General features: G+C 39.6%; 2 protein-coding genes and 1 pseudogene across 2 annotated transcripts; all 3 read right to left on the bottom strand.

The window, feature by feature from the left end:
• Positions 1–3,201: 3,201 nt before the first annotated feature.
• Positions 3,202–4,840, bottom strand: LOC141761177 (uncharacterized; annotated as a pseudogene).
• A 1,215-nt stretch (positions 4,841–6,055) lies between these two features.
• On the bottom strand, positions 6,056–8,345 carry LOC141761324 (uncharacterized). The gene is made up of 5 exons (XM_074624663.1): positions 8,300–8,345; positions 7,825–8,160; positions 7,462–7,572; positions 7,328–7,362; positions 6,056–6,178 (listed from the first exon to the last, which is right to left on the bottom strand). Exons 1-5 carry the CDS (start codon positions 8,343–8,345, stop codon positions 6,056–6,058), a joined length of 651 nt encoding a protein of 216 aa, XP_074480764.1.
• A 1,951-nt stretch (positions 8,346–10,296) lies between these two features.
• Positions 10,297–12,318, bottom strand: LOC141761046 (uncharacterized). The gene is made up of 5 exons (XM_074624255.1): positions 12,273–12,318; positions 11,801–12,136; positions 11,446–11,556; positions 11,309–11,343; positions 10,297–10,419 (listed from the first exon to the last, which is right to left on the bottom strand). The coding sequence occupies exons 1-5, from the start codon at positions 12,316–12,318 to the stop codon at positions 10,297–10,299; spliced, it is 651 nt and encodes a 216-aa protein (XP_074480356.1).
• Between the last annotated feature and the right edge of the window lie 2,491 nt (positions 12,319–14,809).

Below are 14,809 nucleotides of genomic sequence, written 5' to 3'. Positions count from 1 at the left end.
AGAGGTTGATGGAAACTTATTAAGCAGCTGCGAGGCCTTTGATGTGTGTGGTTATGGCTCAAAACCAGTCTTCCTGTGGTTGAGACTTAACTGTTTCTATTTTTGCCTGCTGGTTAGCATCTACACTCTGTTTTTCCAAAACATCTAGCCACAGATTGTATTGCTTTTTTCTTTATGACCAAGGCTAGGTAGGCAAACCGTTAACTGTACTTACTTTTTTTTATTTATTTTTTTTTATTACAGATTTCTGACTTCTCATATTTCACCTCAGTTGCGCTCAGACACCACTGCTGTCTGTCTCTTCCTGTCAACAAGTGTTGTGTACCTCACTCACTCCTCCCCTCTGTCAGACAGTCATCTGTGTCCAAAAAGGCAAGGTGATAGAAAGATTTTGCCAAATGACGGGAGCAATAAAGATGCAAAAAAAAACTAGGGATGTACCCAAATGTTTGATGTCAATCAATTAAAATATTTAACCATGGTTGATCGCATGATTGTCCATAGTTAATTGTTATTTTTATCTATTCAAAATGTACCTTAAAGGGAGATTTGTCAGGTATTTAATACTCTTATCAACATGGGAGTGGGCAAATATGCTTGCTTTATGCTAAATGCATGTTTACAAAAGAAAAAAAATACTTCAACAGTTTTATAACATCAACTCAGTTTAATGAGGAATACACTGTCTTCCGGCTGTGCAAGCATGAGGCTGCATGAGGCAGTTTTTCTGCAAGCAGGGAGCTGATGTATAAAGAGCGAAATGAGTGTGAGGAAATTGGTCAGTGTCATCAGTAAAGAAGGTGACATTTTGAGAAGTGATGGCGATACTGCTGATGGGATTCTTACTTAATGCATTCCTGCATGTACAACAGAGACACTGTCACATTTTAAGAGACAGTAGTGGAGCTTTTGTGAGAAAGCTGTGCAGTTGTTGATGCATGTGGTTTTATTTGCAGAGAGCTGAGGGCCAGTCTTTCTGTGGCTTTCGCTTTAGGCCATGCACAAAGTGTTTTCACCGCAGTGGAAAATGACAGGGGGAGGGGGCACAGAACTTGTTACCCACATGTACATGCAAACACATATTTATATATACACGTTCACTGTGTCAGCATAGAATCAAGTTATGAAGTCTTTAAAAGTCAGTATATTCAGAGAAAAATACAATCAAAATAATACATTTAATCTTTTTGTTTTATAAAATTAGATTTTAGACACATTAAAGTGTCAGTAGGCAGAATATTTTGGCATCATTGGGCAAAAAAATCCATAATAACCTTTCAGCATATTGTAATTCAAGTTTTCTGAGCCATAACTAGACTTCTGAACCTCCACATGACTCTGTTTTCAGGCTTTAAAAAATCTAGCCCGTGATGAAAGACTTTGGCCAATCACAGGTCATTTCAGAGAGAGAGACAGCGTTCCTATTGGCTGTTCATTCAACAGAGGCAGCTGTCAATCACTCGCCACCTAAGATCAAACCGTCAAACTAGGCAGCTCTGATGAGACCTGTAAAATAAGAGAGTTTGCTCCGGCTGGTGGGCGGTGCTTGGTATTTCCTGAACTTGATCTCAACATGGCTGCCTGGCCACAAACTTTCTCATTTTACAGCTAAACAGTTCACTACAAGATGTTTCTGAAAACATTTGAGGAAAGAAATAGGTATTACAGTAACAGAATATTGATTCATATTTGATCAGCGCTGCCTAGTTTGACCCAATAACATTTTGTGTTCATGTTTGTGGTCATGGCTGAAGCCTTCCTGTAAAGCCTGAGACTTTATTTTTGTCTCATACAGACAATGTTTGTCACCACAGATAGCTGATTTATTCTATTACCATTTATTTTCTTTACTATTTTCTCCAGCAGTGTGTACGACTACAGAGGCTGATACTATTTAAACCTAAGTGGGTCACTTTGCACTGTTCCTTTTTTTATTTTTCTGCAAGCCGGGCCTCGTGGCTTTCATGTCAGTTGTGCTCAGACCACACTCTGCTGCCTCTTCCTGTGAAGTGATGCGTATCTCGCTCACTCCCCCCCGACAGAACATTTGACTCTCCATATGAGTAAGGCCCTGTTCACACCTGGTATTAACATGCGTCCTCAGTGATCCGATCACAAGTGGACAGCTTTAAGTACGTCTGTTCACACCTGGCATTAAAATTCGTCTCACATTTGCCGAATGCAAAAACTTTGAAATATGACTTCAATACAAAGATCAGATCTCAATGCGTCCTCAATGCGTCTTGAGTGTGTTCACACCTGTATTTAGAGCTGTCCACTTGTGATCCGATCACTGGGACGCATGTTAATACCAGGTGTGAACAGGGCCTAAGTCTTGACTTCACCATCATCAGTGCCCCTTGTGGCTCCTCCTCATCAAACATATTTGATGTTTGATGAAGATGGGAGGCAGACAAAATAAGAAAGATGGAGACTTTTTGCAGAGAGAGAGAGAGACAGAAAGAAAGAGGGATGAAACTGACCATGAGTATAGGAATTTTATTTAACAAAGTACCAGCCACGGACTCTGGCAGTAGATTAATAAGATAAAGCATCTGTTCTATAGGGCTGTCAATCGATTACAATATTTAATTGCATGATTCTTCATCGTGATTAATCACAAATTAATCAAATTAAAGGGAGATTTGTCAAGTATTTGATACTCTTATCAACATGGGAGTGGACAAATATGCGGCTTTATGCAAATGTATGTATATATTTATTACTGGAAATCATTACCAACACAAAACAATGATAAATATCGCCCAGAAACCCTCACAGGTACTGCATTTAGCATAAAAAATACACTCAAATCATAACATGGCAAACTGCAGCCCAACAGGCAACAACAGCCGTCAGTGTGTCAGTGTGTCAGTGTGCTGACTTGACTATGACTATTCACATGTCTTGAGGTCAGAGGTCAAGGGACCCCTTTAAAAATGGCCATGACAGTTTTTCCTCGCCGAAATTTTGCATAAGTTTGGAGCGTTATCTAACCCCCTTTGTGACAAGCTAGTATGACATGGTTGGTACCAACGGATTCATTAGGTTTCTAGTTTCTAATGATCAGTATCTTCTTTCATAGCTCTGTAGCTGTAAAAACTGAGCCCGCTGCAACCTCCGAAAGATCGATTGCGTTAAAGAAATTAGTGGTGTTAAAACAAATTAGCATTAACGCCTCAATACAGTGTTTTCTGGAGTCTATCTGCTGGCAGCATAAACAACACGAGTCTCCACTTCTCTCTCTGATGCAGGCCTCCTGTTCCTTATTGTCTCCGGAAGAAACCTCAGCGCTGCAGAGTTCAGCTCATCAGAGCCCAGATTCTGTAAATCAATAAAGTGTTTTTTAGGGTCACATACTGTAACTGAGTGTTTCTGCAAATATGGGCATTTTTAAGTCCCAGCAATGAAATTTGGGATTTATGTTAAACTCTGCAGTGCAATGCTTGATAAATATAGTGTTATTATCCATCTTGACATAACAAATAATTACTAATAATGTGATTTAATCAAATATATGAAGCATTTTATGGGTCCAAACAGAACTTTTCTTTGTGTCCTACAACTGTGATTCCAATGTTGAGATACATAAAATGAGCTAATTCAATTATAATATGACATTATTTAAAATTGAATTGTTTCATATACATATTACTTTTACACCATATTCAAACTACTTTTTGTTTACAAATCAATTAAATTAAAGTTAATAAACCTCAACTGTTAAAGCCCAGGACAAAGATCATTAACAGACATATCATGTGTTTCGATGCAACTTTAAAACCATAACACAGTTTTATTTAAGTTAATGGTGAGTTCACCTTGTTTCTTTCTGGCTGCGGCTCCTCATTCACAGCTAAATGGCAAAAGACGAAAGTGTGATTAGTTCATTATTACTGATCATATACTTTGCTTTAGATTTTTCCATCATGTGTAACAAATTGTAAATCTGCTGTACCTGTCTGAAGTTTCCTGACTTTAACAGCCAGAACAACGACGACTATGGTGAGGGAAACGGTCAGACCACCCAGGATCAAACTCATTAGGTTTGCCGTTACATCAAACTCCTCTAAAAGAACGATGATAGAATTAGACTCTATTTTTTAAAGACGTGGTTAAGATTGAAATTACTGGCTCGGTGGTAACTTGCACAATGAAAAAGGAGAATCTTACTTTCAGTCTTAAAATCCACTTCACCATCAGATTCACTATTACCTTTAAAAAAAAAAGATTTTCATTGACATGTATTGGTTTATTATTTGTCTTTATGCTGTTTTAATGCAATAAATGTGAGATGTATGTAAATATGACAGTCTTACCTTGAACGATTAAATGTGTTGCACTGACAATGACTGTATGTTGGTCTACGTAGAATCCACAGAAATACAGTCCAGAGTCAGATAGATTCACTTGCTTGATTTTAAGAAAGACAGTGGACTTGTTGGAGCTCATTTCAAATCCATTTTGAAATCCAACACAGTACAAAGCTTCACCATCAAACCTGTACATAGAGGAGATGCAGCTGGGCTTGGTTCTGTTGATCAGTCTGAACCAGTCCGTCTGAGTTGGACTGCTGGTAATGTTGTTGCATGTCAGTGTGACTTCATCACCAGACTGAACCTTTACAGTCTGAGACTCAGAACCTGAGACGGAGCCTGAAACAAACAACCCTAAGCTTGTAATGCAACAGTTACTGTAATAAGACAACAACAACAACAAGAATACATTCAGTTCTAATTTGCAGGTTTATATTCTGGTGGGTTACTGGTTACATGGTTTGGTGTCAGTACTTACTGAGGCTGCAGAGAAGTAAAGCTGTTATCAAGGTGAAGCTCTTCATTGTGCGTTTAATCGCGTCACTGCAGGGATAGTTTGTACCGCTGAGCTCTTATAAAAGGGTTTAGAGAGGCGGGGTTTGTTTTTCATCTTGCTGCTCACATTTGCCGAATGCAAAAACTTTTAAATATGACTTCACAGGAAAGTTTGGTGGTAGGAGAGTCAAAGTTATATCTGTATCAGACGCTATTTGAGACAAAAGTTGCCACAAAGAATTGTAGATGCTTAAACAACACGACTCCTACAGCTGTCATTGAAAGCATCCTCACCGAACCCGTAACAGTCTGCTCTGGTATGACATACTGTATGAAATATGACAAGAAAAACAAAGCGACGCACCTGTCGCGTCATATTTTTATGCTTGATGCTGCGATGTCCGGATGCACTGTTTTAGATTTGTGTTTGGGAGTGGGCAAATATGCTTGCTTTATGCAAATGTATGTATATATTTATTATTGTAAATCAATTAACAACACAGAAAAATTACAAATATTGTCCAGAAACCCTCACAGGTACTGCATTTAGCATACAAAATGTACTCAAATCATAACATGGCAAACTGCAGCCCAACAGGCAACAACAGCTGTCAGTGTGTCAGTGTGCTGACTTGACTATGACTTGTCCCCAAACTGCATGTGATTACCATAAAGTGGGCATGTCTGTAAAGGGGAGACTCGTGGGTACAAAGAGAACCCATTTTCATTCACAAATCTGGAGGTCAAAGGTCAAGGGACCCCTTTGAAAATGTTTGTTATTTTATTGCTTCACTATTTCTCCAAAAGGTCTAAATACATTTACAGCAGCTAGTTTCATTTTGTCGTAAACAGGTTTTCACACCTGCTTTTTATAGTTTCCACAGAGCTTTGACTTCAAATGCCTCATGAGTTTCACCACAGTAGTTCTCAGACCACACTGTGTCTCTTCCTGTCAAACAAGTGATGTGTACGCCACTCCCTCCTTCGGCCACAGACCAAGTAAGTTTGAAGTCATCAGTGTCCTTTCTGAGTCCTCCATCACACATTAAGCACACTCTTGTCCTCTCAGAAAAAAATAAGAAATATAGACACGAGAGAGAAACTGAAAGAATCATGAGCGAGAAAATACAGAGACATTATTTTAAATGTATTTCTTTCCATTGAATCACCCCACGAACAGCTAATTAGACTAGCAACTAATAAGATTAATGACATAAAGCATGAGTTTCTGTTGCTTCCCAGGTCTATCTGGTGGCAGCGTACACAACATGTGGCTCCATCTCTCTCTCAGGTGCAGGCCTGCGGCTTCTTTTTGGCTTTGCCTGGAAACTTAGAGCTGCGTAGTTCAGTTCATCTGAGCCCAGATTCTGTAATTCAGAGTATTTAGAGTCACATACGGTATCACACACACACACACACACACACACACACACACACACAGCTGAGTCCTCCAAAAATCTGTATTTGTGGGTTGTTCCACAAAGGAATCATTTAAACATAGGATTTAGGAACCTTAGGAGTTGTATGTATGCTCCCACGATCTGCAAGGTGAAATTACTGTTTTTGTGAATGGAGTCTAGTGGCTTTAAAGAGAGCAAAGATAACTGCTTCAGTTCCCTAACGGCAGAAAAAACTATTTTAGCCACCTAAAAAATTCAATATCAGTTTAAATGTATATTTAGAATATTTTCACAGCTTAACCTTGCCGTCAGACGGCACTTTCCGATGGGAAACTGAAGCCGTTATAATGCTCTCTTCAAAGCCACCAGACTCCATCCACAAAAACAGTTATTCTACCTCGCAGATCACAGGAGTTGCCGGTCTATTGCTGCATTGATCGTTTAGTTTGTTTGTGTTATTGTGTGACTTTCGGCGCCAAACTAAAGTGGCGTCCACAAAGCAGTACATTGCTTAGCGTCTGCTTCTCCAAACTTGGGAGTGTGCCGACTGCCATCTAAGTTACTGTACGTAACGTTAATACATTGACTATAAGGGTGTGTATATATACTGTACATGTAGCAGCGTCATCATGCAGAAACCTACATCGGGTCGCATGGGAAAAAGTCTTTAGAAGGGCATGGGAAAATAGCACGTTGACGCTGAAACATACGTACTTTGACCAAAATTTGAATGTTCGGATTTGAATACATAAGTAACACCACTGGGAACGAACAAAAATAATGGATCCGCCCTTTAAATTAAAACTAGGAAAAATCTGTTTACTGATTGAAAGTTGTTCAAACAATAGGATATTGGCCAGATTGTATGACAAAAGCTCATCAACAGAACTACAATTGATTGGTTATATTAAAACATTTGAAATAACAGTTTTGTAACTGTATGTAACGGCATGGCGGAAACTCTCTCTTGACAAAAAAATTTGATTGAGATTAAATTAAAGTTAATGAACCTCAACTGTTAAAACTCGGGACAAAGATCATTAACAGACATATCATGTGTTTAAATGCAACTTTAAAACCATAACACAGTTTTATTTAAGTTAATGGTGAGTTCACCTTGTTTCTTTCTGGCTGCGGCTCTTCATTCACAGCTAAATGGCAAAAGACGAAAGTGTGATTAGTTCATTATTACGGATCAGATACTTTGCTTTAGATTTTTCCATGTGTAACAAATTCTAAATCTGCTGTACCTGTCTGAAGTTTCCTGACTTTAACAGCCAGAACAACGACGACTATGGTGAGGGAAACGGTCAGACCACCCAGGATCAAACTCATTAGGTTTGCCGTTACATCAAACTTCTCTACAAGAACGATGATAGAATTAGACTCTATTTTTGAAAGACGTGGTTAAGATTGAAATTACTGGCTCGGTGGTAACTTGCACAATGAAAAAGGAGAATCTTACTTTTAGTCTTACAATCCACTTTACTATCAGATTCACCATCACCTTTAAAAAAAAAGAAAATATGTTTTGACACGTATTGGTTTCTTATTTGTCTTTATGCTGTTTTAATGCAATAAATGCGAGATGTATGTAAATATGACAGTCTTACCTTGAACGATTAAATGTGTTGCATCGGCAATGACGGTATGTGCTTTCATGTAGAATCCACAGAAATACAGTCCAGAGTCAGATAAATCCACTCGCTTGATTTTAAGAAAGACAGTGGACTTGTTGGAGTTCATTTCAAATCCATTTTGAAATCCAACACAGTACAAAGCTTCACCATCAACCCCGTACATAGAGGAGATGCAGCTGGGCTTGGTTCTGTTGATCACTCTGAACCAGTCTGTCTGAGTTTGACCGCTGGTAATGTTGGGGCACGTCAGTTTGACTTCATCACCAGACTGAACCTTTACAGTCTGAGACTCAGAACCTGAGACGGAGCCTGAAACAAACAACCCTAAGCTTGTAATGCAACAGTTACTGTAATAAGACAACAACAACAACAAGAATAAATTCAGTTCTAATTTGCAGGTTCATATTCTGGTGGGTTACTGGTTACATGGTTTGGTGTCAGTACTTACTGAGGCTGCAGAGAAGTAAAGCTGTTATCAAGGTGAAGCTCCTCATTGTGCGTTTAATCGCGTCACTGCAGGGATAGTTTGTACCGCTGAGCTCTTATAAAAGGGTTTAGAGAGGCGGGGTTTGTTTTTCATCTTGCTACTCACATTCGCCGAATGCAAAAACTTTGAAATATGACTTCACAGGAAAGTTTGGTGGTAGGAGAGTCAAAGTTATATCTGTGTCAGACGCTATTTGAGACAAAAGGGGCCACAAAGAATTATAGATGCTTAAACAACACGACTCCTACAGCCGTCATTGAAAGCATCCTCACCTAACCCTTAACAGTCTGCTCTGGTATGACATACTGTATGAAATATGACAAGAAAACAGAGCGACGCACCTGTCACGTCATATTTTTATGCTTGATGCTCGTGGGTACAAGGACAACCCATTTTCATTCACATATCTTGAGGTCAAAGGTCAAGGGACCCCTTTGAAAATGTCAATGCCAGTTTTTCCTCGCCAGAAATTAATGTATGTTTGGATCGTTATTTAGCCTTCTTCGAGCGGCACATTTTACAAACTATAATATTAGACAAATACGAAGAAGTTAAACACATAATCCAGACTAAAAGTAACAGAGTTGAAGCTGCCAAATGCAGGAAGGACAGCTGGCAGAAGAAAGAATTGCCGATGTGTGAATGCGTAAATTAACAGACTTATTAATTTAACCCAATACTCAAAAGTCAGATATAGTCGGCTAGATTGGGCAGTGATATTATAAAAAGCTTTCAGAGGATAATGGATGAATAGAAAACACTTAATTTCGCCCAATGTGGCGTGTATGAATATTTCAGCCCTCTTCCAGCTACGTCTCCGACTCCGGCGGTGTGAAACGGACTTGAGAACACGTAAAAAAATAAATATGAAAAGATAATTCAAAGCGGTAAACACCCACAACATACAGCCAGCTGACCTTCCTGCATTTGTCAGTTTAAACTGTGTTGTTTGTAGTCTGGATTATGACTGTAACTTCTTCGTCTTTGTGTAATATTATCATACGATCTGCGCACCGAGCTCTGATTGGTCAGTAGGCGGTGCTTTTGATCTCTTATCTGGAACATAACCTACTCCGGAGCAGGTTAGATGTTCAGCATCAGTTACCATGGCGATCTATCCCGGTAAGAAGTGAACCACCGTCGTAGGATTGAAAGCCCTGAAGGTTAACCCTAAAGTGACCTTGCTAACCCTAAATCCTGCTTCGTAGTACAGGCCTCCGGTCTCCTGTGGGCTGCTCCGTTTTGAATCTAGATGTTGATGTGGTGTGTGAGGAAGTAAAGCAGTCAAATATTAAATTTGTGTGAAGTGATGAGGAGTGGAGTGATTCAACAATGTCAGAAGAGATCGGTATACATGTTTTAAGGGAGCGTTATTCTTGTTTTTGAGAATATCAGTTCTGTTGATGTTTGTGGTCACTGCTGAAGACTTCTTGTGGTGGAGACTTTATATTTGACTCAGACAATGTTTGACAACCCAGGTTGGCTAATGTTTGTTATTTTATTCCTCCACTATTTCTCCAAAAGGTCTAAATACATGTACAGCAGCTAGTTTCATTTTGTCGTAGGGCAGTTTTCACACTTTCTTTTTATAGTTTCCACAGAGCTTTGACTTCAGATGCCTCATGATTTTCACCACAGTAGTTCTCAGACCACACTGTGTCTCTTCCTGTCAAACAAGTGATGTGTACGCCACTCCCTCCTCCGTCCACAGACCAAGTACGTTTGAAGTCATCAGTGTCCTTTCTGAGTCCTCCATCACACATTAAGCACACTCTTTTCTTCTCCAAAAAAAATAAGAAATATAGACACGAGACAGCTGAAAGAATCATGAGCGAGAAAATACAGAGACATTATTTTAAATGTATTTCTTTCCATTGAATAACCCCACGAACAGCTAATTAGACTAATAACTAATAAGATTAATGACATAAAGCATGAGTTTCTGTTGCTTCCTGGGTCTATCTGGTGGCAGCGTACACAACATGTGGCTCCATCTCTCTCTCAGGTGCAGGCCTGCGGCTTCTTTTTGGCTTTGCCTGGAAACTTAGAGCTGCGTAGTTCAGTTCATCTGAGCCCAGATTCTGTAATTCAGAGTATTTAGAGTCACATATGGTATCTCTCACACACACACACACACACACACACACTCACACAGCTGAGTCTTCCGAAAATCTGTATTTGTGAGTTGTTCCACGAAGGAATCATTTAAACATAGGATTTAGGAACCTTAGGAGTTGTATGTATGCTCCCACGATCTGCAAGGTAAAATGACTGTTTTCTTGAATGGAGTCCCTTTCCGACGGGAAGCTGAAGCCGTTATATTGCTGTCTTCAAAGCCACCAGACTCCATTCACAAAAACAGTAATTTTACCTCGCAGATCACAGGAGTTGCTGGTCTATCGCTGCTCGATCGGTTAGTTTGTTTGTGTTATTGTGTGACTTTCGGCGCCAAACTAAAGTGGCGTTCACACAGCAGTACATTGCTTAGCTTGACCACCATCTAAGTTACTGTTTGTAATGTTAATATCGGAACATAAGGATGTATATATACTGTATATGTAGCATCGTCATCATGCTGAAACATATGTCAGGTCACATGGGAAAACATTTTTAGAAGGGCTTGGGAAAATAGCATTTGACGCTAAAACATACATGGTTTGACCAAAATTCTGTTTACTGATTGAAAGTTGTTCAAACAATAGGATATTGGCCAGATTGTATGACAAAAGCTCATCAACAGAATTAAAATTGATTGGTTATACTAAAACATTTTAAATAAAAGTTTTGTAACTGTATGTAACGGCATGGCGGAAACTCTTTCTTGACAAAAAAATTTGATTGAGATTAAATTAACGTTGATGAACCTTAACTGTTAAAACTCGGGACAAAAAACATTAACAGACATATTGTGTGTTTAAATGCAACTTTAAAACCATAACACAGTTTTATTTAAGTTAATGGTGAGTTCACCTTGTTTCTTTCTGGCTGCGGCTCCTCATTCACAGCTAAATGGCAAAAGATGAAAGTGTGATTAGTTCATTATTACTGATCAGATACTTTGCTTTAGATTTTTCCATCATGTGTAACAAATTCTAAATCTGCTCTACCTGTCTGAAGTTTCCTGACTTTAACAGCCAGAACAACGACGACTATGGTGAGGGAAACAGTCAGAGCACCCAGAATCAAACTCATTAGGTTTGCCGTTACATCAAACTCCTCTACAAGAACAATGATAGAATTAGACTCTATTTTTTAAAGACGTGGTTAAGATTGAAATTACTGGCTCGGTGGTAACTTGCACAATGAAAAAAGGAGAATCTTACTTTCAGACTTTGAATCCACTTTACCATCAGATTCACCATCACCTTTAAAAAATAAATAAATATTGTATTGGTTTCTTATTTGTCTTTATGCTGTTTTAATGCAATAAATGTGAGATGTATGTAAATATGACATTCTTACCTTGAACGATTAAATGCGTTGCATCGGCAATGACGGTATGTTGGTCTACGTAGAATCCACAGAAATACAGTCCAGAGTCAGATAAATCCACTCGCTTGATTTTAAGAAAGACAGTGGAGTTGTTGAAGCTCATTTCAAATCCATTTTGAAATCCAACACAGAATCTAGCTTCACCATCAAACCAGTACATAGAGGAGATGCAGCTGGGCTTGGTTCTGTTGATCAGTCTGAACCACTCCAGATGAGTTGGACTGCTGGAAATGTTGTTGCACGTCAGTGTGACTTCTTCACCAGACTGAACCTCCACAGTCTGAGACTCAGAACCTGAGATGGAGCCTGAAACAAACAACCCTAAGCTTGTAATGCAACAGTTACTGTAATAAGACAACAACAACAAGAATATATTCAGTTCTAATTTGCAAGTTTATATTCTGGTGGGTTACTGGTTACATGGTTTGGTGTCAGTACTTACTGAGGCTGCAGAGAAGTAAAGCTGTTATCAAGGTGAAGCTCCTCATTGTGCGTTTAATCGCGTCACTGCAGGGATAGTTTATACCGCTGAGCTCTTATAAAAGGGTTTAGAGAGGCGGGGTTTGTTTTTCATCTTGCGGCTCACCTTTACCCGAATGCAAAAACTTTGAAATATGACTTCACAGGAAAGTTTGGTGGTAGGAGAGTCAAAGTTATATCTGTGTCAGACGCTATTTGAAACAAAAGGGGCCACAAAGAATTATAGATGCTTAAACAACACGACTCCTACAGCTGTCACTGAAAGCATCCTCACCTAACCCTTAACAGTCTGCTCTGGTATGACATACTGTATGAAATATGACAAGAAAACAAAGCGACGCACCTGTCGCGTAATATTTTTATGCTTGATGCTGCGATGTCCGGATGCACTGTTTTAGATTTGTGTTTTGGGAGTGGGCAAATATGCTGCTTTATGCAAATGTATGTATATATTTATTATTGTAAATCAATTAACAACACAGAACAATGACAAATATTGTCCAGAAACCCTCACAGGTACTGCATTTAGCATACAAAATGTGCTCAAATCATAACATGGCAAACTGCAGCCCAACAGGCAACAACAGCTGTCAGTGTGTCAGTGTGCTGACTTGACTATGACTTGCCCCAAACTGCATGTGATTATCATAAAGTGGACATGTCTGTAAAGGGGAGACTCGTGGGAACAAAGAGAACTCATTTTCATTCATATATCTGGAGGTCAAAGGTCAAGGGACCCCTTTGAAAATGTCAATGCCAGTTTTTCCTTGCCAAAAATGTATGTATGTTTGGAGCGTTATTTAGCCTTCTTCGAGCGGCACATTTTACAAACTATAATATTAGACAAATACGAAGAAGTTAAACACATGGGGCAGTGATATTATAAAAAGCTTTAAGAGGATAACGGATGAATAAAATACACTTCATTTTGCCCAATGTGGCATGTATGAATATTTCAGCCCTCTTTCAGCTACGTCTCCGAATCCGGCGGTGTGAAACGGACTTGAGAACAAGCAAAAAAATAAATATAAAAACATAATTCAAAGCGGTAAACACCCACAACATACAGCCAGCTGTCCTTCCTGCATTTGTCAGTTTAAACTGTGTTGTTTTTAGTCTGGATTATGACTGTAACTTCTTCATATTTGTGTAATATTATCATACGATCTGTGCGCCGAGCTCTGATTGGTCAGTAGGCGGTGCTTTTGATCTCTTATCTGGAACATAACCTGCTCTGGAGCAGGTTAGGTGTTCAGCATACAGCAAGTTACCATGGCGATCTACCCCGGTAAGAAGTGAACCACCGTCGTAGGACTGAAAACCCTGAAGGTTAACGCTAAATTGACCTCGCTAACCCTAAATCCTGCTTCACAGTACAGGCTTCCGATCTCCTGTGGGCTGCTCCGTTTTTAATCCAGATGTTGATGTGGTGTGTGAGGAAGTAAAGCAGTCAAATAAGTTTGTGTGAAGTGATGAGGAGTGGAGTGATTCAACAACGTCATGTAGGGACTTACCATTTCTGGTTGCATAGACAATTAACTATGCTTCTCAGGATCCTTGAGTCATGCAGCCATTGGCTGTGGACTAAGCTCAGTCGCCATTGGCTACTCTGGTTTTGTCCTGGATGAATTTCACACCTAGGTGTGAATACTAGAGGAATCTCTTTGTTCCTCCTCTTTCCTGCTCCTTCTCCTCACCTCCTGACCTGTGGAGGTGAGCTGCTGCTCTGATCTATGGCCTGTTAGGAACCAGCCATAGGAACACAAGGAACCTCTAAGCCAGAAGACGCGAGAGCCTGCCTTATCACCAACTAACTTCCAGCAACAACTGCAAGGAAGTTAGCACCAAGCTATAAAGCTGCTGGGAAGAAGTATTGGAGCGATCAGCCTCCTCCAATCGGCAAACTTGATTCGAGCACAGCAAAGACGACATCTTTGACTTGGAACCACAACTTCAACATATGGAATTACAAACCCTTTTCTTCCATGGATTGGTAACGTACTGGGCTTACTTTAGCAGTAGCAATTGCACATGGCTGAGCAAGACTGTTCAACTTTGATTTCTAGAATGTACTTGTATTGATATGATTAATGTTATTCATTGAGTTTCACTGTTGTGATATTACTTGTAGTTATTTGTATTTGGGTAGGTGGCTTCGCCACATCTGATGTGTTTAGTTTATGCTTCACATAGACAAGGTCTTGCATGCAAACTAACCATCTTTTCTAACCCACTGCATTATCTCACACACATTAAGATCACATACATAAACTGTGAATTAGTTAAACATAAACATACAGCTTCAGATAATCTTAAACCCCACATCACCCCCCTCTCTGTCCTTCCTGAGCACACGTGCTCTGAAGAACAAAGAGGCCATGTGGTGACATGTTGGCGGCCATCTTTGTAGTTTTACAGTGCTCGCCCCCTTTTGTCTGTAGGCAGACATCTTGAGACCAGAAAAAATCTTGTCTCTCTCTCTCTCTCTCTCTCTCTCTC

This window comes from Sebastes fasciatus, chromosome 22 (assembly GCF_043250625.1).
Source record: "Sebastes fasciatus isolate fSebFas1 chromosome 22, fSebFas1.pri, whole genome shotgun sequence".
NCBI lineage: Eukaryota > Metazoa > Chordata > Actinopteri > Perciformes > Sebastidae > Sebastes > Sebastes fasciatus.
Note: the sequence above shows the minus strand (reverse complement) of the source record. Positions and strands in the feature narration are given on the sequence as shown.

Excerpts from the sequence above, each read along its gene's own strand:
- LOC141761324 (XM_074624663.1), bottom strand. The coding sequence starts at position 8,345 with ATGAGGAGCTTCACCTTGATAACAGCTTTACTTCTCTGCAGCCTCA. Across the intron at positions 7,363-7,461 it reads AGTCAGGAAACTTCAGACAG|CTGTGAATGAAGAGCCGCAG; the intron begins GTACAGCAGATT and ends TTTGCCATTTAG. Across the intron at positions 6,179-7,327 it reads CGCAGCCAGAAAGAAACAAG|AATCTGGGCTCAGATGAACT; the intron begins GTGAACTCACCA and ends TCTGAATTACAG.
- LOC141761046 (XM_074624255.1), bottom strand. The coding sequence starts at position 12,318 with ATGAGGAGCTTCACCTTGATAACAGCTTTACTTCTCTGCAGCCTCA. Across the intron at positions 12,137-12,272 it reads TTTACTTCTCTGCAGCCTCA|GCTCCATCTCAGGTTCTGAG; the intron begins GTAAGTACTGAC and ends TGTTTGTTTCAG. Across the intron at positions 10,420-11,308 it reads CGCAGCCAGAAAGAAACAAG|AATCTGGGCTCAGATGAACT; the intron begins GTGAACTCACCA and ends TCTGAATTACAG.